We start from the raw sequence: 22,833 nt of genomic DNA on the forward strand, positions 1-22,833 counted from the left end.
TCACAACACATACAACTCACAACACATACAACTCACAACACATACAACTCCCAACACATACAACTCCCTACACATACAACTCCCAACACATACAACTCACAACACATACAACTCACAACACATACAACTCACAACACATACAACTCCCAAGACTTACAACTCCCGTCACATACAACTCCCAACACATACAACTCCCGTCACATACAACTCACAACACATACAACTCCCAACACATACAACTCCCGTCACATACAACTCACAACACATACAACTCACAACACATACAACTCACAACACATACAACTCACAACACATACAACTCCCGTCACATACAACTCCCTACACATACAACTCCCAACACATACAACTCCCGTCACATACAACTCACAACACATACAACTCACAACACATACAACTCACAACACATACAACTCACAACACATACAACTCCCGTCACATACAACTCCCAACACATACAACTCCCGTCACATACAACTCCCAACACATACAACTCCCAACACATACAACTCACAACACATACAACTCACAACACATACAACTCACAACACATACAACTCCCAACACATACAACTCACAACACATACAACTCCCGTCACATACAACTCCCGACACATACAGCTCCCAACACATACAACTCCCAACACATACAACTACCGTCACATACAACTCCCTTCACATACAACTCACAACACATACAACTCCCAACACATACAACTCACAACACATACAACTCCCAACACATACAACTCCCGTCACATTCAACTCACAACACATACAACTCCCAACACATACAACTCACAACACATACAACTCCCAACACATACAACTCCCAACACATACAACTCCCGTCACATACAACTCACAACACATACAACTCACAACACATACAACTCACAACACATACAACTCACAACACATACAACTCACAACACATACAACTCCCGTCACATACAACTCACAACACATACAACTCACAACACATACAACTCCCAACACATACAACTCCCGTCACATTCAACTCACAACACATACAACTCCCAACACATACAACTCACAACACATACAACTCCCAACACATACAACTCCCAACACATACAACTCCCGTCACATACAACTCACAACACATACAACTCACAACACATACAACTCACAACACATACAACTCACAACACATACAACTCACAACACATACAACTCCCGTCACATACAACTCACAACACATACAACTCACAACACATACAACTCACAACACATACAACTCCCAACACATACAACTCACAACACATACAACTCACAACATATACAACTCCCGTCACATACAACTCCCAACACATACAACTCACAACACTTACAACTCAAACACATACAACTCCCAACACATACAACTCCCGTCACATACAACTCAAACACATACAACTCACAACACATACAACTCACAACACATACAACTCCCAACACATACAACTCCCGTCACATACAACTCCCAACACATACAACTCCCAACAAATACAACTCCCAACACATACAACTCCCAACACATACAACTCCCGACACATACAGCTCCCAACACATACAACTCCCAACACATACAACTACCGTCACATACAACTCCCGTCACATACAACTCACAACACATACAACTCCCAACACATACAACTCCCAACACATACAACTCACAACACATACAACTCCCAACACATACAACTCCCGTCACATACAACTCCCAACACATACAACTCCCAACACATACAACTCCCAACACATACAACTCCCGTCACATACAACTCCCGTCACATACAACTCCCAACACATACAACTCCCAACACATACAACTCCCGTCACATACAACTCACAACACATACAACTCCCAACACATACAACTCACAACACATACAACTCCCGTCACATACAACTCCCGACACATACAACTCCCAACACATACAACTCCCGTCACATACAACTCCCGTTACATACACCTCCCAACACATACAGCTCCCGACACATACAACTCACAACACATACAACTCCCGTCACCTACAACTCCCGTAACATACAACTCCCAACACATACAATTCCCAACACATACAACTCCCAACACATACATTTCCCGTCACATACAACTCCCAACACATACAACTCCCAACACATACAACTCCCAACACATACAACTCACGTCACATACAACTCCCAACACATACAACTCCCAACACATACAACTCCCGCCACATACAGCTCCCGACATATACAACTCCCAACACATACAACTCCCGTCACATACAACTCCCAACACATACAACTCCCAACACATACAACTCCCAACACATACAACTCCCAACATATACAACTTCCGTCACATACAACTCCCAACACATACAACTCCCAACACATACAACTCCCAACACATACAACTCACAACACATACAACTCCCAACACATACAACTCCCGTCACATACAACTCAGAACACATACAACTCCCGTCACATACAACTCCCAACACATACAACTCACGTCACATACAACTCACAACACATACAACTCCCGACACATACAACTCCCAACACATACAACTCACAACACATACAACTCACTTCACATACAACTCACAACACATACAACTCCCGACACATACAACTCCCAACACATACAACTCACGTCACATACAACTCCCAACACATACAACTCCCGTCACATACAACTCACAACACATACAACTCCCAACACATACAACTCACAACACATACAACTCACAACACATACAACTCCCGTCACATACAACTCCCAACACATACAACTCCCAACACATACAACTCCCAACACATACAACTCCCAACACTTACAACTCCCGTCACATACAACTCACAACACATACAACTCCCAACACATACAACTCCCAACACATACAACTCCCAACACATACAACTCCCAACACATACAACTCACAACATATACAACTCCCAACACATACAACTCCCGTCACATACAACTCACAACACATACAACTCCCAACACATACAACTCCCGTCACATACAACTCCCGTCACATACAACTCCCAACACATACAACTCACAACACATACAACTCCCGTCACATACAACTCCCAACACACACAACTCACAACACATACAACTCCCAACACATACAACTCCCAACACATACAACTCACAACACATACAACTCCCGTCACATACAACTCTCAACACATACAACTCACAACACATACAACTCCCGTCACATACAACTCCCAACACATACCACTCCCGTCACATACAACCCACAACACATACAACCCACAACACATACAACTCCCGTCACATACAACTCACAACACATACAACTCCCAACACATACAACTCACAACACATACAACTCACAACACATACAACTCCCGTCACATACAACTCCAGTCACATACAACTCACAACACATACAACTCACAACACATTCAACTCCCGTCACATACAACTCCAGTCACATACAACTCCCAACACATTCAACTCACAACACATACAACTCCCAACACATACAACTCCCGTCACATACAACTCCAGTCACATACAACTCCCAACACATTCAACTCACAACACATACAACTCCCAACACATACAACTCCCAACACATACAACTCCCGTCACATACAACTCCAGTCACATACAACTCCCAACACATTCAACTCACAACACATACAACTCCCAACACATACAACTCCCAACACATACAACTCACAACACATACAACTCCCAACACATACAACTCCCAACACATACAACTCCCAACACATACAACTCCCGTCACATACAGCTCCCAACACATATAACTCCCGTCACATACAACTCCCGTCACATACACCTCCCGACACATACAACTCCCAACACATACAACTCCCGTCACATACAACTCCCAACACATACAACTCCCGACACATACAACTCCCAACACATACAACTCCCAACACATACAACTCCCAACACATACAACTCCCGTCACATACAACTCCAGTCACATACAACTCCCAACACATTCAACTCACAACACATACAACTCCCAACACATACAACTCCCAACACATACAACTCACAACACATACAACTCCCAACACATACAACTCCCAACACATACAACTCCCAACACATACAACTCCCGTCACATACAGCTCCCAACACATATAACTCCCGTCACATACACCTCCCGACACATACAACTCCCAACACATACAACTCCCGTCACATACAACTCCCAACACATACAACTCCCGACACATACAACTCCCAACACATACAACTCCCAACACATACAGCTCCCGACACATAGAGCGTCCGACGCATTATTACCCCCGGTCCATACAATTCCCAGATAGCAGAAGGCATGATGGATTCGCATAAATGTCCTCTATACGACATTATTGAATTACAAGGACATTAATTTTACATACCACCACCACCACCACCACCACCACCACCATTATTAACACCACCACCTCTACTGCTATTGCCACTGCTACTACTACTACTACCACTACTACTACTACTACTACTACTACTACTACTACTACTACTACTACTACTACTACTACTACTACTACTACTACTACTACTACTACTACTACTACTACTACTACTACTACTACTACTACTACTTCTGCTGCTGCTGCTGCTGCTGCTGCTGCTGCTGCTGCTGCTGCTGCTACTACTACTACTACTATGGACCGCACCGGGGAGATCTAAGCAATACACATAGAGTTCTATGATTCGAGTTCTATGTCTAAGAGGTGTTTTATGCTCATATGACCGGCATGCAGTGTTGCAATGTATCCACGGAATAAATTTTAAGATTTACAAACCAAAATAAATTTTCTATAAGAAAAACGAACTAGGCAAACAAAAAAATGTTTATGGAATTTACATAAGATTCATTGACGGTTATATGGTAATAAATGGATAATTGGTTTGAACGTGCATGTGATAATTTTGTAACAACATTCCAAATACTTATAATTATAGTACTCTTCTCAAACACATGGGCCTATTTCTTAATCTATAAACACAATGTAACATGACGCCATTGAACGGTGACATCCGTTTTTGTATCATTACATAATTGACAGCCACAAGTCTGTGTTTAAGGCTTTATCATGGAAGCTTTATTTAAACTGTCGGGAACACAGGGCTTCTCGCGATCCCACAAACGTTTCCCTTGTTTCTAGCCATCCGGATGTACCCTTGTTCGCCCCAGCGTGGTCCCCACGAGTTCTTGACGAGCCAATATTCCCCGGGGGTCGAGCCATACCCCACAGCCAACACCGCATGACCGGCTTCTGCACTGATGCAACTTGAATTGTAGAATATGCCTGTGATTTCCAAAAGAAAACACAACCGGTTGAAAAATAAATCATTTGCATTTTGCTTTATACATCCGTTCCTTAAACAGGACGAATACACTTGCATATACATATATTTAGGAACTTGAAAAAAACATACTTTAGAAAACGGTATTGATGATAAATCTCAGCATCAACACATTATTTGCGGTTATGAGCGTTATGAAAATAATCAAAGGTCTGAAAGTACTGTTGGGAGGATTGTTTTAACAACATTATACGATTTGTCCATGTTGATATACTTTTAAAGCATTGTTTTGTTTTGTTTATATACGATAAAAAAACCCATGAAAGATGAAAAACTATAATGAATTGTAACCTGTCCTATTGGTATTAACCAATCCACTCATCGTAAAGAAAAACAACAACAACAACAACAACAGCAGAATAATCCTACCTCCGTCATAATTCTGGAATTTTTTGTTGACCTTGATGGAAACTGCAATGGGCCCCTGTGACGCGACTGCATCCATAAGACTGGATTCAGTCGAATCTACTCACTTAACCCCAGTCACCGTCGCAACTGCCATGGACTTTGTGAATCGGCAAGAGAACACTTTACTCTAAAAACATTTAAACCGATGTATTAGTTTCATAAATAAATGCCGTTTATATTTCAGTTGTTATCAATAGTCTATTGGATTTGTACAAGTCATGATGCGGCTGTACAACCAAAGATGGTGAATTTTGAAAGATGTTGATTCAAATGTACATATGGTAAGTACATCCACCTGTGGGAAGTCTTTCTCATATGTAAAAAAAGGTCCTCTTATTGTCTAAGAGTTGATAACGTTTTTATTCTGAGTTTTACATCCAGTTAAATAGACGTTGGTAAAAACACACTAGTAGTCAAATATGTTGCATAGTACTGTACGACAATAGCTTTTCGCAGAATATCATCAGGAATATATATCATCACAGGGTTACTTACCGAGTCTGTGTAAGGGTAGGCATTTTCTGACTCGATTCCTCCCGCGTCCCTGACATACAGCATGGCCTGGTCCTTGAGCCCTCCACCACAACCCTTATTGCCATAGGAACGGGAGCAGTCAACAAGTTGTTGTTCGCTGAGGGATAACAGTTTGCCTGTTTTCCGGAAATGTTGTCCTTCTATTGCCCCAGTCTGAATAATTTAAAGTTAATGCAGGGAAAGAAAGTTTTTGGAAAGATGGAACATTTTTAAATCAGCACAAATATCTATAAAGAAAATTACTTCGCTGAAAATTATTAATGTTAGTGTTATTTAAAAGAAATAGAACATAGCTATAGTACACTTACGGCGCTAAATGACCAGCACGATCCGCAAGCACCCTGTAAATGAAATTCGAAAATCAAATAAAATGTATGTAAAAAAAACAAATAATACGCCATCGCTCATGTGTTTTCAATATCCGTTCAAGTAAAATTACAGCAAGAAAGTATTCACAAGTTGTTTGACACAAATGGTTTATAATATGCAGTACGTTTCAGTGAAATTGCTTAATAAGCCACACGTACCTGGTCTTTAACCGAAGTCACGTATCCCTTTTGACGCCAGTCTACAGAACCCGGTGCATTGAAATTCTCTGGCGTTAGAAAAGTGGAAGCGTTGCCCGTGCCGACGTCATCAATCATCCGACTCGTGTATACTGACGCCCACTCTTCGAACGTCTGTAATTATCATTATGACGATAGCATTCATACATTTGGCATTTAGTCAATGATTAACAAATCATATATTGCAAGACAATACATATATCGAGGTACAGTAGGCTGTTGTAATATAGTGAGATGTAAGTGTATTGTCACGTGACCAAGACATAGAGGTTATTCTGTGAAGGACATTGGTGTGTGTGTGTGTGTGTGTGTGTGTGTGTGTGTGTGTGTGTGTGTGTGTGTGTGTGTGTGTGTGATAAAAGTAATCCAATCACCCACAAAAGTCGTTTTAAAGATTTCTTTTAAAAAATAACAATAGATAGCAAATGTGATTCGACCTTAAATCGCAGATATTGATATGTTTTATCTAAACCCCTTTGGAGTAATGTAGATGATAAGTGTTTAATATCAAAACTCTGAAGCAATTTCCGAATCCAATCTAATTTTTGGCTAAATTTAACTTCATCGTACATACAAATCTATCGTAAGACGGTCTCTGATTGACTGACGGAAAACGTTTCATAAAATGAACTCATACGGGTGGATCTTAGATCCTAATGGAAAGCCTATATTAGGATATGATTTTGGTTGTATTGGTACTTCAATAAAATCTTTATGCCCACTACCCATTTTCAAACTTAAACAATTTACCATGTCTGAGAACTGGGTGACACCCATGTAGTACGACATCTTCCCCAATGCTGGAAGTTATGGGCGTTGACGTATTCAACGTTGTCTGCAAATATAGCACGTCGCCGCGCCTCCTCGGATGCGTTAGCGTATTGTTTGCCTAATTGTAATTAAAATGGCATTAATTAGAAAAGGATAATTAATTTTAAAATATAATGACGATGCTTTAGATTATGCAAATGTTGACACGTTTATTTTTGTTGTTTATAAAAAAAAACATTAGTATATCTATTTGTATGTTTTTAATTCATGTAAGGATTGATCGCATTTTTTCTTGGGTCCATGCTGTATGAACGCAGTAGGGCACGCGAGCAAATCCCATGAAGCGCGCTAGCATATTTAAGATTTGAAACACGTAAGGATCTGATAAACACAACGTTATTCTAACTTTTAAATCAAAATCATTACATTAAGAATGACTAATAGTGTGTAGGGTATAAGAAGGAAGCAGGACCTTTTATATTTTGATATCGCTGAGTATCTTCGGGTATTCACCCAATGATTTGATAAGGATGGTAATTCAGTATTTTAACGATGATTCGTTGTAACTTATCTATTCGGATCGTTTTTGCTTAGAGAACCTTTGTTAAAGATCTAATAATTGCAATCAAAATTCGTCTTTTGATCTGATTTACTATTTATTTAATTGTTAGAAGAAAGTTTAAAGGTACGTTTATTTGTGTTAAATGTATAGTTTACAAAATTTCACATTTTTTTTATAAATATCCATACTCACCATAATCCTGTTTAAACTTCTCGAAATTGGCGCCCACATTAATTTCCGAAGTCGTTTTATTAATCCCAATATCTGGTCCAGAAGCACCATTCAGCTCCACTTGGAACGTTAACAGTACAACAACAAGGTTTAAAACTAGCATCATCTTCATAACTCCTTTTTAAACGGTTACTGCTTTACAGGTGAAGATATAAATGGTTTCAATATGGAAGTAAATGTGTAAAGTATCAGCAAATCGTAATCTTGGTTTAAACAATTTCAATATCCCCCTGTCCAATCGTTACAGGGTAAGGTGGTGTAAGTAGCGTTGGACGGTGGTGGAATAACGCCGGTTTGTGTTGGAAAACATGAGCAGAGGTAAGAAACGTAATTAGAATACAACCTACATTTTCAGACAATGGTATTGCAGAAAGGTAACCATTAAGTAGTAGACTTAATCATTAAGAATTTGAACTTTCGCGCGTGTATAAAGGTCCGTCTACTGCCAATCATCCGATACACATTCTCTGCGTCAGATTCTGCGTTGACAATGTATCAGCCAATGAGGTTGTATTCTAAGTCAGTTAGATGACATGAGTGAATTCTTAATGATTAAGAAGGATTCGTTCGCTGCGCTCACTCCGCCCATTCTTAACCATTAAGAATTCTCCTCATGCCATCTAACTATTACATAAAATAATCAAGGAGTTGAAAGGTTTTTCACAAGGATTGGTGCAAGATGACCTCATATTTTTCTTCATTCCATATAGTTATTGGTATACTTATGATCGGAAGTAGATCAGCAACTAGGGCAAGCCCGTAGTGGATATCCTATTACCCATCATTTCAATCAAGGAAAACATAGCCTTTTCAATATTTATTTCATTTTCATTGTCTTTATCTTATGTTTGGAAAATAATGGGCAAGGCTCGGACGAAGAGTAGATAAAACATCAACGGTTCTGTCATGGTATATCTATGATCAGATCCGACCAATCTATTTAAATACCACAAATTGCCCATAAACAGTTCTTTGAGAGTTGCCAATCACCAATGAGAGGCTGAGATAGTAGAAGCCGATCTGCCCCCCAAAAAACACAAAAAAAACAACAAAACAAAAAAACAACAACAACAAAACAAAAAACAGCAACACCAAATACTAACTGAGTGGGTCAAATATTTTGGATTTTTTTTTTGGCTTGGCAACACGAAATGTAACAAATGGAGCGTGCTGTTTTTTGTGTGTGTTTTTTTGCAAAGCGCCAAATGTTTTGCACATAGTAAAATGACTTTGTACCGGCTGTAGCAAACATAGCATAGCGTAGCCGACATGCATACATATATGTATAAATAAATTGCGTAATGAAGAGCATGAGCATTAAAGCATTTTGCAAGATTTAAAAGCTGAATGTTGCATATCTGTTTTATACCCATCTTAATCATGTATTGCAAAGAGCTGAGGCCGGGCCAAAGTAGCCTCAGGAAAGTTTTAATAATTGTGTCACCTGCCAATAATTTGATTGGCGTTTTCATGGCGACGCGATAAATTTGCAGCAATATTATTTTGCATAGACAAGTATGGCGTACAATGGGTCTTGCTAGCATTGCAGGCAAACATAGCATAGCGTGTATAATGACATAGCATAGCGTATATAATGACATTGTCCGTCTGCTTTTTCATGCTTATTATTGTGTTGTTAATGTTTCTTGCGCAAAGTGTTTCACAGTAAGGCACTTCGAAGTAAAATAATTAAAGCATGGTTCTAATGTAAATATATGAAGCTGGGACAAAGTAAGTAATTTGCAACACGCAATGGAATATACGTGGAAGTTGAAATGACCGCGCATGTATTATGCAAATCATAATGAGCTCAGGATTTCAAGAAGTTTAGACGCGGTGGCATTTGTGAACAAGTCGTTTCCTTCCGGCGTTAAATGAACGCCGTCGGGAAGTAGGTGCGATCTATTAACTGTATGGGAAATGTAGAAACCGCCTTTTGACAGAGTGGCGTTTTTACAAAAACTACTAAGGCGCCGCCTCGTTTTATTCATAGCGACATTATTGGAAGAATGACGCCATCGGGTTCGTGGTAAAATTTGAGAAAATACTACTTTAACGTTAGGAAGTAAGCGGTTGACCTTGTCGAGCAAAGAAATGTATTCACCCATCTCTACTTTTAGTTTACGTTTTCCAATGTCATTACCGCCGCAGTGGATAACCAAGACGGATGGAGGGTTAGTATTAGCGCGGACCAAGTGTTGTAGCTTTCTTCCGACATCCATTAATCGCATACCACCGTATCCTTGCCACCATATGTCACATTTGGGAATATGAAGATTTATGTTCTTATTTCTGGCGTGGCAAAACGCTGATTTTATGATTGAGGAGCCCACAATCCACACGTGTCTGACACCTAAATAAGAAGGAGAGAGTTAAATCAATTTCGGGATAACTCCAGAGGTAGTTGCTTGAATATACGACTTATATGCCCCTGATTTCCATCTTCCCGCGGCCTTTATTGTATCCGCAGAGCAGCCTAGCATTGCGGCGGTTGTTGCAGCCCCAATACGAAAGGAATGAGTGTTGTATTTTCCAAGATCGACGTTTAAAAGAATCAACGCTTTCTTTAAAACTGTAGAGAATTGTGTACGAGTTAATGGCGTGCCATTTGGATGACAAAACAGTGTACCGCTTACTTTCGGTCTGCGTATCGCGTATTGTTCAAAGCTAATTATTGGACATAGTGACTTTCCAGTTTTCTTGAGTTTGATGACCTGCCCTTTTGATTGTTGATCGGTTTTGGACCCCCTTAAAGTAAGCAAAAGCGCATCTTCGACAGGATCATACGATACGTCCCTGTTGGACAGAACCCTATCACTTAAGCCCCGGCTGGTTAAAGCTATTTCGCCGACCCTGAAGAACCCAAAGAATGCTAACGTGAAAGCAGCGGTAAACAAACAGCTCTCATAAGCATTATGGCAGACTGATGGTAAGTTCCGAACAATGTCCGTAAGCAGATTGACGGTAATTGGTAGTCTAGTTTTTATTGACGGCTTTGATCTCTGAATACCTATTAATACTTTGTTCACAATAAAGTTATCTGTTATGTCATCATGACCTAACAGCTTACATTGGCATCCTATGGCGCACTTATATTGTCTGGCGGTGTTATGCGACACCCCTTCCAAGGACAGTGACGATAGGAACAAAATAATTTCCTCAACTGTTGGAGGCCAGGCTTGAGATAGTTCATGCTTAGTTCTAAATGTTTCGAACCGCCTTACACCTACAGCGTAAGATGATAAAGTATTTTCTGACAAGGATGATTTAATTAGTCGTTTAACTTCATTCCGGAGATCATTTTCCGAAAAGCGTCTGGGATTACTTCCGGGAAGGTTGACAGCGGCACGCTGTGGAAGAGTCTGTCCCACTGTTTACGGGCAATAAAATCAGCGATAAAATTGTGTTTAGATGTAATATGGACAGCCTTAAACAGTATATTTTTGCGCATGCATGCCAATACAAATTGCCTGACTAAATGCATTAGTCTTTTTGACTTTGACGACTGACTGTTTAACACAGATACTAGTGCGTTATTGTCAATATGTAAGAGAACTAAGCTATTGGATAGTTTGGTACCCCATAAGGTCGTAGCTAACAATACCGGGACCATTTCCAAGAATGTTATGTCTCGCATAATGTCCTCATTTTTCCAGTGTACCGGCCATTGAAAATATGCCCATTTCCCTTGAAAATAGCAACCACAACCTAAGTCTGGATTGCCAGCGCTGTCGGTAAAAAGCTGCAGGGTTTCGCTGTCGTGCCAGACTTTGTTTGGAATAGGGCAAATTCCATTAAAATTAGACAAAAATTCTAACCACATCAATAGATCTTCTTTCATGCCTTGCGTTATTCTGACTCGGTAATAACTCTTTCGTGCACCCGACATTGCATCGTAAAAGCGTCTTGTGAACGCTCTGCTTGATCGTATTGCTGGACCGAAAAAACAAAGTTTGCCGGCAAAGGATTGCAAATTTCGGACAGTGTTTTTTTTCTGGGGTAAAATTTGTAATATAATAGCTTTTAATTCCGAGAGCTTCTCAAGAGGTATGCGTATCAACATTTTTTCCGAGTCAATTTCCATTCCTAGAAAAGTCATCACTGTTGTCGGCCCTACGCTTTTATCAGTATTAATTGGAACGCCTAATTCATTGCATACGGAAGTAAATGTTGTCACCAGGCTTTGGCAATTTCCCGTTCCATGTTGACCGCAAAAAATAAAGTCATCCAAGTAATGATCGAGTGTATTTTGACCGGATAGTGTCGCAACTGACCAGTGAATAAATTTTGAAAAACACTCGAAATAAAATGGGGCACAACTCACGCCAAAGGGGAGATTCCGATCTATGAATATTTTCCCATTTATTTTAATTCCTAGTAAATTGAAAACATCTGGTATAATCGGGAGAAGCCGAAAAGCCGATTTAATGTCGCGTTTTGCCAAGAGTGAACCTTTACCCAATTCGAATACCATGTCGGCAACTTTGTCAAATGATGTATAAGATACGCTTTTCAGTTCTACGTCTATATTTGCATTTACACTTGTATTGTCATTTCTTGGGAAACTTAAGTGTGTAATAAGTCTGAACGACCCATCAGATTTCGGGACAAGTCCCACAGGTGAGATTCTTAAATTATTTATAGGAGGAGTTGAAAAGGGACCAGTCATTCGACCCGCATCTACTTCCTTTAATATCTTTTCTAAAACTTCATCTGCGTTTGTTACCGCCGATTGTAAATTCCTCGCCTCATAATAGCGGCGCGGACCTAAATAGCCTAACCGGAAACCATGCTTAAACCCGTTTAGAAGTATATCGGCGTGATCCTTGAATATGATATCTTTTTGAAACGGTGCGCCGGTGTACAGTGTTGTGTATTGTGAATGCCGGGTGACTCTTTATTAATTTGATATCATTTGAAAGTTTTGTGAGAAAAAAATATAAAAACATACTGGAAACGGCTTGAAAGATTAAAAAATGGCATTTTCACGTCGGTTTCAATTAAAATAAAGTAAAAATACAAACAGCAATAACTGTCTCTAGAGTACAAACAGCAATTACTGTATTTATAATACAAACAGCAATTACTGTATCTATAATACAAACAGAAATAGCTGTATCTATAATACAAACAGCAATAGCTGTATCTATGATGTACTTTCGGTCATGTATTTCACAGAGTAATAAAAGAGCAAGCAATACTATTTCAAATGGCATCAAATTAAAGCAGTGTTGCAAATCGCACGATATAAGGAAAAGCTAAATGGTGTATATATATACACACATGTAAGATATTACAACCAATGGCTAGAGTTCATTTGAGTAATATATAATACAGGTTTACAAATTTAATACAAATATAATCTTTCATATGTTTAATCAAAGGCATATTTTGCCTTCATCAAACAACTGATTAATAGATCAATGCAACACCTTTGTCTTTGATCCTTTTACTATTTTGGTTATAAGTGTAACAAATAAAACCAACACATCTTTAATTGTATTTCAATATACAAATGTGTTAATTGCTATAATTGACTTGTGCTCTAAAAGTGTAAAAATAACAAGCAAACTTGTTTCCAAATAATGTGTAAAGTTTTAAGCAAAAATAAAAAAGAAATGACAAAAAAAAATAAAAAAATAATAGGGGTTGAAAAGTCTTTGATTTAGGGGTTGAAAAGTCTTCAATATTCCTATTAAAATAATTCAACTAGGGGTTGAAAAGTCTTCGATATAGGGGTTGATAAGTCCAAACAGGTAGGGGTTGAAAAGTCTTTGAAGCAGGGGTTGAAAAGTCTAAGGGTTGAAAAGTCTTCGTTTTTAGAAGGGGTTGAAAAGTCTTGGGGTTGAAAAATCCTGCTCCCATTCATTCATGGTGTCTGCTTTTCTAGACTTGACTTGGTTGATTTTGACATGCATCCTTAAAGTGACATTGCACATACTTATGAAAAAGCACTGTATATTGTAAGGAAGCGTGTGTTATCGTCTTAATTTCGTAAATCGTTTGCCAAAACGTCATGTGTTTCACCTTCGTCGTCCATTTTGTCGGTATACAAAATCATAATAGTTGTAAAATCCACCAACGGGTTAAATACAACTGTAATATCAAGCCGTTCAAAGTGGTTCAATCATTTAATAGGTTCAAGTATTCCAAATAGGTTTATACGAAGCAAAAAAAAATCAAAACAGTGGGAAAACGGAAAACAAAATGGCTACCTTTAAAAATAAATTCCAGCATATTTCTCATATTAGGCGAGTTTCGACAGCCAATTGAAATGGCCCATTTCTCAAATCCTATATTAGGCGAGTTTTGTAGCCAACCAAGACGGAGGAAACTCATATTAGTCGAGTTTTGTTGATATTGGCCGAGTTTGGTCGATATTGAGCGAGTTTTGGCATATATTGCCTTCTATTGTCTGGTATTGGTACTGCAATTGTCTCTGTATCTCGTCAAATACGTAACAGTTGATTAATAATTAGCGGTACAAACGGAATAAAGCGGCAAAATACATACGGACACACATACAAATAAAAACACACACAACAACAAACACAAATTGTCAGTACTATCAAAATACAGAACATGTACAAAACTTTTTTTTTCAAATATTATATTGATACGTATAAAAGCAATAATATGAGTAATATCAATTCTCAGCGGTATATTTTTTTCATTTATCATCTATTGCATAACTGTAATTAAATTTAAACTAAAACACACAAAAAACATCAAAATTAATATCACTTATACATTAAGTTAAGTAGCTGTTATTTTATTCAACAGCAGTGGCATTGTACTTGACATGAGAAAGAAACGCTTAAAGGGCAATGGTTTTATTTTGGTTATTTTCTGTAAATCATTCCTGCAGTCTGACGTCGCAGCCGCACCGGGGATGGCCGAGGAGTTTCACTTCTATCTAGAGTCTACATCGTGGGAAATACGGCGGCATTAGCGATTCGGCACATGTTTCCCTTATTGCGGGCCATACGGATGTACCCATGTTCGCCCCAGCGGGTTCCCCATGAGTTTTTCACGAGCCAGTATTCCCTGGGGCTCGAGCCGTATCCTACGACCAGCACCGCGTGTCCATCCCTTGCCCTGCTGCACGAGGGGTCGTAGAAAATACCTGCAAATCAATTATACGCTTTCATACAACTTCTCCATCGTTTATTATTTATTTTTTGGTTGGCACAATAAAGGAATTATCTAGGAAAAGGTTGCTCATTGTTTTTTTTGTTTGACATGTTATGTATGTCTGTTATTCTGTTAAGTCTGTCGGAAAATAGCTCATTGAGCTAATGTTTCTTGTTAACACATACCCGACTTTTAATAAAGATACTTATACCTTGTATCTTGTTAAGGTTTTCGAGCGAAGGGTTACTGCATATAAATTCATAAGATAATTAGAAGGGATGCTGCGGGTAATTTTGTCAAAAAAATAAGAAACATAGTGAAACTCCCTTACAACCAAAACGATTTAAAAGGGGGGGGGGGGGACTAAAGATCTAAAAAGAAACGAACGAATGTAAAAAAAGAGTCTTCAACAAATAACGGCCAATCTACATTCATACCGCCCCTGTACTGCATGAAGTTCTTGTTGACAACGATGGAGACGGAGATGGGCCCTTGGGAGGCCAGAACGTTCATCAGGTCCCGCTCAGACTGCCTGACCTGCATCACCCCCTTCACGTGGGCAACCGCCATGGATCTGCGGAAGTGACATCGCTCCGATCGTGCCTGGACATGTAATTATAAATTCTATCTCACCTGTTTTAAACACGACTATTAGTATAGAAAGATTAAAACGTCAACATATACGTGTTAAAACGTCAACATATACGTGTTAAAACGTCTTAAAGTGCGTGCATGTCTCAGAGTTATTATACGTTCTTTTGCGAATTTGCGCGTTTAATGACTTTGTCTGTAAAATATTCGGAGACGAGACAGAAACACGGTTAATACGTCTATTAATTAATAAGGTAGAACTATGTCTAATATTGGAAATTAAAATACAGAATCAAAACTCAAAACCCACCTTATAAGGGTACGCTTGTTCCGACGCGATTCCTCCTACATCCCTGACATAAAACATGGCCTTGGTAGGATACCCTCCTCGACAACCGTAACCGGAACAGTCCAGCAGCTGTTGCTCGCTCAGAGAAACCAGTCTATGATATTTGCGGAAGTGTTGGCCTTCAATGGCACCAGTCTGCAAGAAATGAGTGACATAAAGGTACGTTAATCGTTATTGAAGATGACATTTCGATTAACTAAAATGGGTTGATATATATGGTATAAATACTGCTCGCCAATCAGGGTGATCATGAAATGATTTCCCAGGGTATCAATGATTCACAAAAATTTAAAGGCGTACAATTTAGGTTGACGTCGTACAATTTAACGCATTTTCATGTTTAACTTATTTGGCTTTAATGGTAAAAAAAGCATATGATAAGTGTTAAGATAAAAAAATATTTCCGATATTTTGGCGTATTTTTACCTGCGGATTTTGCGGCCACGTAGCTACTAATTCAAAAAGAACATTTATAAATGCTTATACTTTCATAGTGCTTTTGAATGGCGAGAACATTCGAGAACATACGACAATGGGCAACTATGTGCATGCCAGTGGTTCGAAACTTTACATGTGAGTTGTGGGATTCCTACGAGAAACCTCACGGGGAGTGTTTTAATAGTCTAAACTCTCGGACGATATGCGAGAAACGACGATACTAGTTTGACCTCATACTACAGAAAGCGGCATATATTTCGATATCCCCATCATATTGTAAAACGTATGAAGTCGCCGTGACCGGGTGCCAGAGGTATTATTCGTCACACTGTAAGTACCTGGGAGTGTATGGGCGTATACACACTCGATGGCTTCATAATACACGAGCTCGAATTTACTAATATAGTAATGAGATATCTTTTAAATACGAGAAAATTTCAGAGAAAAATAACTCGCTCACTTACCGCACTGAACGCCCAACATGATCCACATCTTTGCTGAAAAGGTAAAGGAAAAATCACATAAACATCACCATTTGCTAAGTGATCCCAGCGGTTGATGCAGAATTTGACGTAAGATGGGCGTAATTCAGGGGCGTGACCTTTTAACTCGCGCCCCTCCCTTAAAATAAAAAAAAAATATATGTTTCAAGTGTTGGTGGAGGAGGGGATTCCCCTGAGTAAATCGTAACAATTGCTAGTCCGAAATGATGCATTTTTGTCGTATTTTATTACTTTTTAGGGGACGGGCTCGCTGGGTCCGCTAGTGGATTAATACATATACTAAATGCCAATAACTGAAAACGGTGTGAAAGTTACACTTCTTATTTTGACGAATACCTGGTTTTTCACTGGTGTTACATATCCTCTTTGTGCCCAGTTAACACTCGACGGGGCCTCAAAATTATCCGGCGTCAAGAAGATAGAATCATTTCTGGTTGTGACATCATCAATCGACTGTGTTGTGAAAAGCGACCGCCATTCGTTATATGTCTGAAAATATATGTTCAATATCTTTAAATTTACTACAGCTACATTAAGTTACAACATGAATTGCGTTTGTGGGGGTAAATCTTAGTCATTCATGGTAGTAAAACACCGAAAACATTATTCTTGGGAAATGTGAAGAAATGGTTCGATAAAAAAGATTAAAAAAACAACTATTGTTAATATTTGTTTTAAAATGTAACAGAGAATGCTTATTTGTTTTAACGCAACTAAAATCTGAATCATTTTAGGATTCGTTTTTCAACATACAATTTACTATGTTCAAACGATTACCCGCCAGTTGCTATTTGGTGTTCATTTATAAAGTAATTAGAAAAACTCAATTTCAGCAATGTTTAAAATAACCGTTGCCAACATAAACTCTGTGAACGATTCCCTTTAAAACTGGTGAAATGTTAACGGAAAGACCAGTCTTATTGTATATGCAATATAAATACATTTAGATGATCATGAACTTACAGCTTGATTAAAAAAATCCACATGGATTATTTCTTATAAGGCATCGTACTATGATCTTATACAGTATTCAGTAGACGGTAGCGGCTTGGAAGAACAAATTGCATACTAACTTATTTAACTAATTTACATCTTTATCCATCCTTATCGTCATTTAAAACATGCTATATACCATATCAGAGAACTGGTTGACGCCCATGTAATATGACGTCTTTCCAGACAGGTACAGGTTGTTGTGGGCATTGATGTATTCAACGTTATCTACGAATATCGCACGTCGCTGTGACTCCTCGGACGCGTTAGCGTACTGTTTGCCTGATAAATACGGCATAGTTTAAAATGCAGTGTTTTTTTTATTGACATCTAAAACAATGAAAATAATGCATACATTAACTTCCCTTAAACAAACGTTACAATAACACTAGTAATAAATGCCACTAAAATATATTCAAAGTTTTAAATGAAATTGAATTATGCATCTTAATCACATTTAAACAAGGATTTTGTAGAAAGGTATTACCATGTGCGTGTTTGAAGTTCTCAAAGAGCGAATCTATAGGCTCCGACAACTCCTGGTTTATCTCTGCGAATCCGACGTCCACCATGGACATTTCCCGTACACCATATCCGTTCACCTCCACTAGAGCCAGTGTCAGAACAGCGTAAATAACGAACATTCTGACTCTGCGATTATTTTATTATTGTGTTCTTATAAATAATTAATCTTTATTTCAAAGATCTGCGTGCTGGCTTCACTTTTTTGTGCTCTGTTTAACTCGTCATCAACAACGTGCACTATGGTGGTTAAGTGTTTGGGTATTGTGATTTTAAATAAGGAGAAACGAGGAAGAAAATTATTAGGTTCGTGAGTGACAATGGTAAAAAATGATAAGTAGTTATATTCTAAGTAGGCATGATGCTCATATGACATGCAGACAATGGGCGACTTAAGAATGATGTTTAATTTTGAAATATATCACGAGCTACGGTACATTTAGCAAAACAATTGTAGAGTTCTCAGTAAAATGTATTGACAACAATATCAATCAATTGCATTCAATTAGACAATAAATATTATTTATGGGCGAAGAAAACACAACAAGCCTATTAAGTGCAGTTTTGAAATACGCTGGTAATTTATTCTTATTTTAAATGACAGTGTATGTATACCACGTGTTAAATTGCGTCATAAATGCTACGTCGGAGGGCAATATTTTCAAATAATATGGAGTTATCTAACCTCATCATGTGATGGCCCTGAACAACTGTGTGAAGTATTAAGTCAATTGAATGAAGGGTATTGGACTTATAAGTGAAAATCCCAACTTGCCCTAAAACTTTAACCGGACGCCGACGCCGACGCCGGGGCGAGTAATATAGCCCACATATTCTTCGAATAGTCGAGCTAAAAACAAAGTCTTAACTTGACTAACCTTATTTAAAACATAAATTTAATCAATGAACCACCTAGTGTATATTGTCTAGTTTAACACTTCTTTAATATTTGTAATTCACACATAATTATCACCCTATTAAAGTAATACCCTACTATATAATATATAGGTGGTTTTCTTGGGTAATCATCTGTGGCCGATCTGTGGTCTAGTGACTTACTTGACTGTCAATCCAGGGGTTGCAGGCTCGATTCCCCGAAATTGGGGTCCCATGTAACAGTGCTATATAAACAAGTGAATAATAAAGCAGGGATAATTCTATGTCAGATTTTCAATGAGAGAATTGCTCCAAATTTGTTCAAAATCGGTGAGAGAATTTCAATTTCAGTGAGATTTTTTATAATACATGGCTAACGCAGTGATAAAACAATGCATAACAGTAACTTGTTTCATGATTATCAATATATTTACAAATTTACAATATATAGATATATATGTATATAGATATAATATATACACTTGTTTGACTATACGGAAGCACTTGTTAACAGTTTAGATAGCATGAACATTTATACTTACTATACTTGAGCAAAAAATAAGATTACGCCATTTTGCATTGACTTTTTTGGGGAGATGAAGGCTTTCCATTGTTATTTTGATCTGAACCTGGTATTTTATTTTGGTCCAGAGGCTTTTTCAAGGAATGCAAACAACGTTTTCTGATTAGACATTTTGACGCTTCGGATCTTGTAGACGCCATTAAAATGCAGTGGTAACTCACGTAAACAAAATTATTCCGGGTCGCAAAAACGCTTGAAAAGACTTAGTGCATGGACGATATCGATCAAAACATTCGATAAGATAAATGCATTACATGTAGGGGAGGCAATTCGTGAGTAGTTCAATAAATACTGGTAAAGTTTGTAAATCCGAACAGTTTTGACAGTTTTTAGCTCTACTGGCCATGTGTTCGTGCATCCATCTCAGCACAATTGATTGTGAATGTTTGTTCAAATTGATCAATGTTGTCATAGGATGCCCTTGACTTTGACCTTCTGACCAACTTTTTTAACTTTTAAAACTACAGAAATATTTACTATGAGTACAGTTTTGAAAGCATTTTTTTTTTGTCAGATGACTTTCACTTGGCACATATTAAAATAGTTCATGCAACTAATCTGCTTACAATACTTTCTGGGCTCAGATGTTGAACGTGCAAAGTTTTCAGGTAACCCAAACACAAAACATAAACTATATGTCTGTTGCCTTTTACCCATACATACATGCTCTGGATTGATATGACCACAAAAGCCATGCCAGTAGAGCATAGGCTCTTTTGGGCCTCTTGTTTAACAATATCTTTGCGAGTATTGTTTCTAGTAACTTCAAACTTGGCACGAATAATGTTTGGTTCAAATCTCAGCCTCTGCTGAAGTACATATTCACAAAATGTTTTGATTCATGAACACAAAACGTTCATTTCAAGCACAGTAAATCACCATTCACTCGGTGAAATGGAGTATGTAAATCCGATCGCTTTTAAAATTATATTTTATCTAAAAATAGATTGCTATTCCGTCATAGTTTGTTTTCATTTCTAATCAAACATACAATGGGAATGGGCATCAACTCGAACAGATTCTAATCTTAGAAAATGAAAGAATTGTGTCTCTTGCTTCGAAAATCTAAGAACATGCCTTACCCATGATATTGATTTCAGTGCGATTTAAAATATATTAATAAGCAATTCCTTGATAAATTACAAAAAAGTGTCAAATTAAAGAAAATAAGTGGTGTTTGCAAAAGATGGAAGAAAACTAAGAATGTAATAGCATAGTTGGCAACGCAAATGCGTCAAAACCTAAAACGGTTGAAAATTGTTCACGAGGTCTGTGACATCATTTCCCCGCGTGCTGCATATTTACATTTCACCTGCTTAGGAGTTTGACAGGGATTTATTAGAAAAATACTCACCTAAACTTGACGAAAATTCGCATTCTAGATAATCGAATTATCGATCGAGGTAAACAACGCGTGATTTAACAGGTGTTCGGTATTATAGACTGTTCGGATTTACAAACTCAACCAGTATTTATAAACAAGAAGCTATCTGCGACTACGATGCTTTATTTTGTAAAACAACAAAAGGGAAAAGGCACAAAATACACAAACTGCGATCAAGAATATCTAGCATTTATGTAATTTGGATGCGATTTGAGCGATTTGTATGCGAGAAATCTTACTAGAATTATCCCTGTAAAGAACTCTAACCAGGGTAAAATTCTGTCTGTGCACTATGCTCAAAAAATACTAATATAACTAACAATCTTATCGGATCACTCGCCGAATAAGCCTTGCCGGAGTGCGGATATAAATAAACTTACACACCCACCCTTCAGTAATCAAATGGTTCACTTTATCCTGCACACAAACCACAAATGCTTAATAAATTGGGAAATAAACCCAAATCATCTACCTGCAGAAATGGGTTTGCTGATGGTTAAGGAGGTGTATGGAATGTCCTCATCTCTCTGAGAGCGGATGTTGCTGCACCCATCTGGATCTTTAAATGATAAAAATCATCCTCATATAATATAAATATATTAGAACTTTTTAGTTTCCAAATAAGAGATTGAGACAATGAAAGTTGATCTAATGTGCAAACTTATTCCATGTTAAATACTATAAAGAAACAAGTAGTTATATTTTAACTTTTAATGATTAATATTTTAAACACAATCACATTAGATATAAAACAAAACAATCTGTTTTTGAACAGAAAATAATAATCAGTTAACAAATAATAAATTAACATTGTTAAGATTATCTTTATTCTGTAAAAAAAATAATGTAATAATGCATAATTTTATGCCGGTGTTCTTTGTTCACATGATATAATTTTATAATCATAATAATATGTCTCATTCTCCATCTTTGAACTTAACCCTTTATCGTCATCATTATTAT

General features: G+C 37.9%; 1 protein-coding gene and 1 pseudogene across 1 annotated transcript; both read right to left on the minus strand.

Annotated features, from left to right (window-relative positions):
* Positions 1-4,896: 4,896 nt before the first annotated feature.
* LOC128237454 (procathepsin L-like) lies at positions 4,897-8,743 on the minus strand (annotated as a pseudogene).
* Positions 8,744-14,613: 5,870 nt separating this feature from the next.
* LOC128237455 (procathepsin L-like) lies at positions 14,614-19,276 on the minus strand. The gene is made up of 7 exons (XM_052953014.1): positions 18,993-19,276; positions 18,645-18,787; positions 17,849-18,001; positions 17,474-17,506; positions 16,533-16,706; positions 16,069-16,234; positions 14,614-15,623 (listed from the first exon to the last, which is right to left on the minus strand). Exons 1-7 carry the CDS (start codon positions 19,147-19,149, stop codon positions 15,421-15,423), a joined length of 1,029 nt encoding a protein of 342 aa, XP_052808974.1. The 5' UTR covers positions 19,150-19,276; the 3' UTR covers positions 14,614-15,420.
* Positions 19,277-22,833: the final 3,557 nt, after the last annotated feature.

Source organism: Mya arenaria, chromosome 6, assembly GCF_026914265.1.
Source record: "Mya arenaria isolate MELC-2E11 chromosome 6, ASM2691426v1".
Lineage (NCBI taxonomy): Eukaryota > Metazoa > Mollusca > Bivalvia > Myida > Myidae > Mya > Mya arenaria.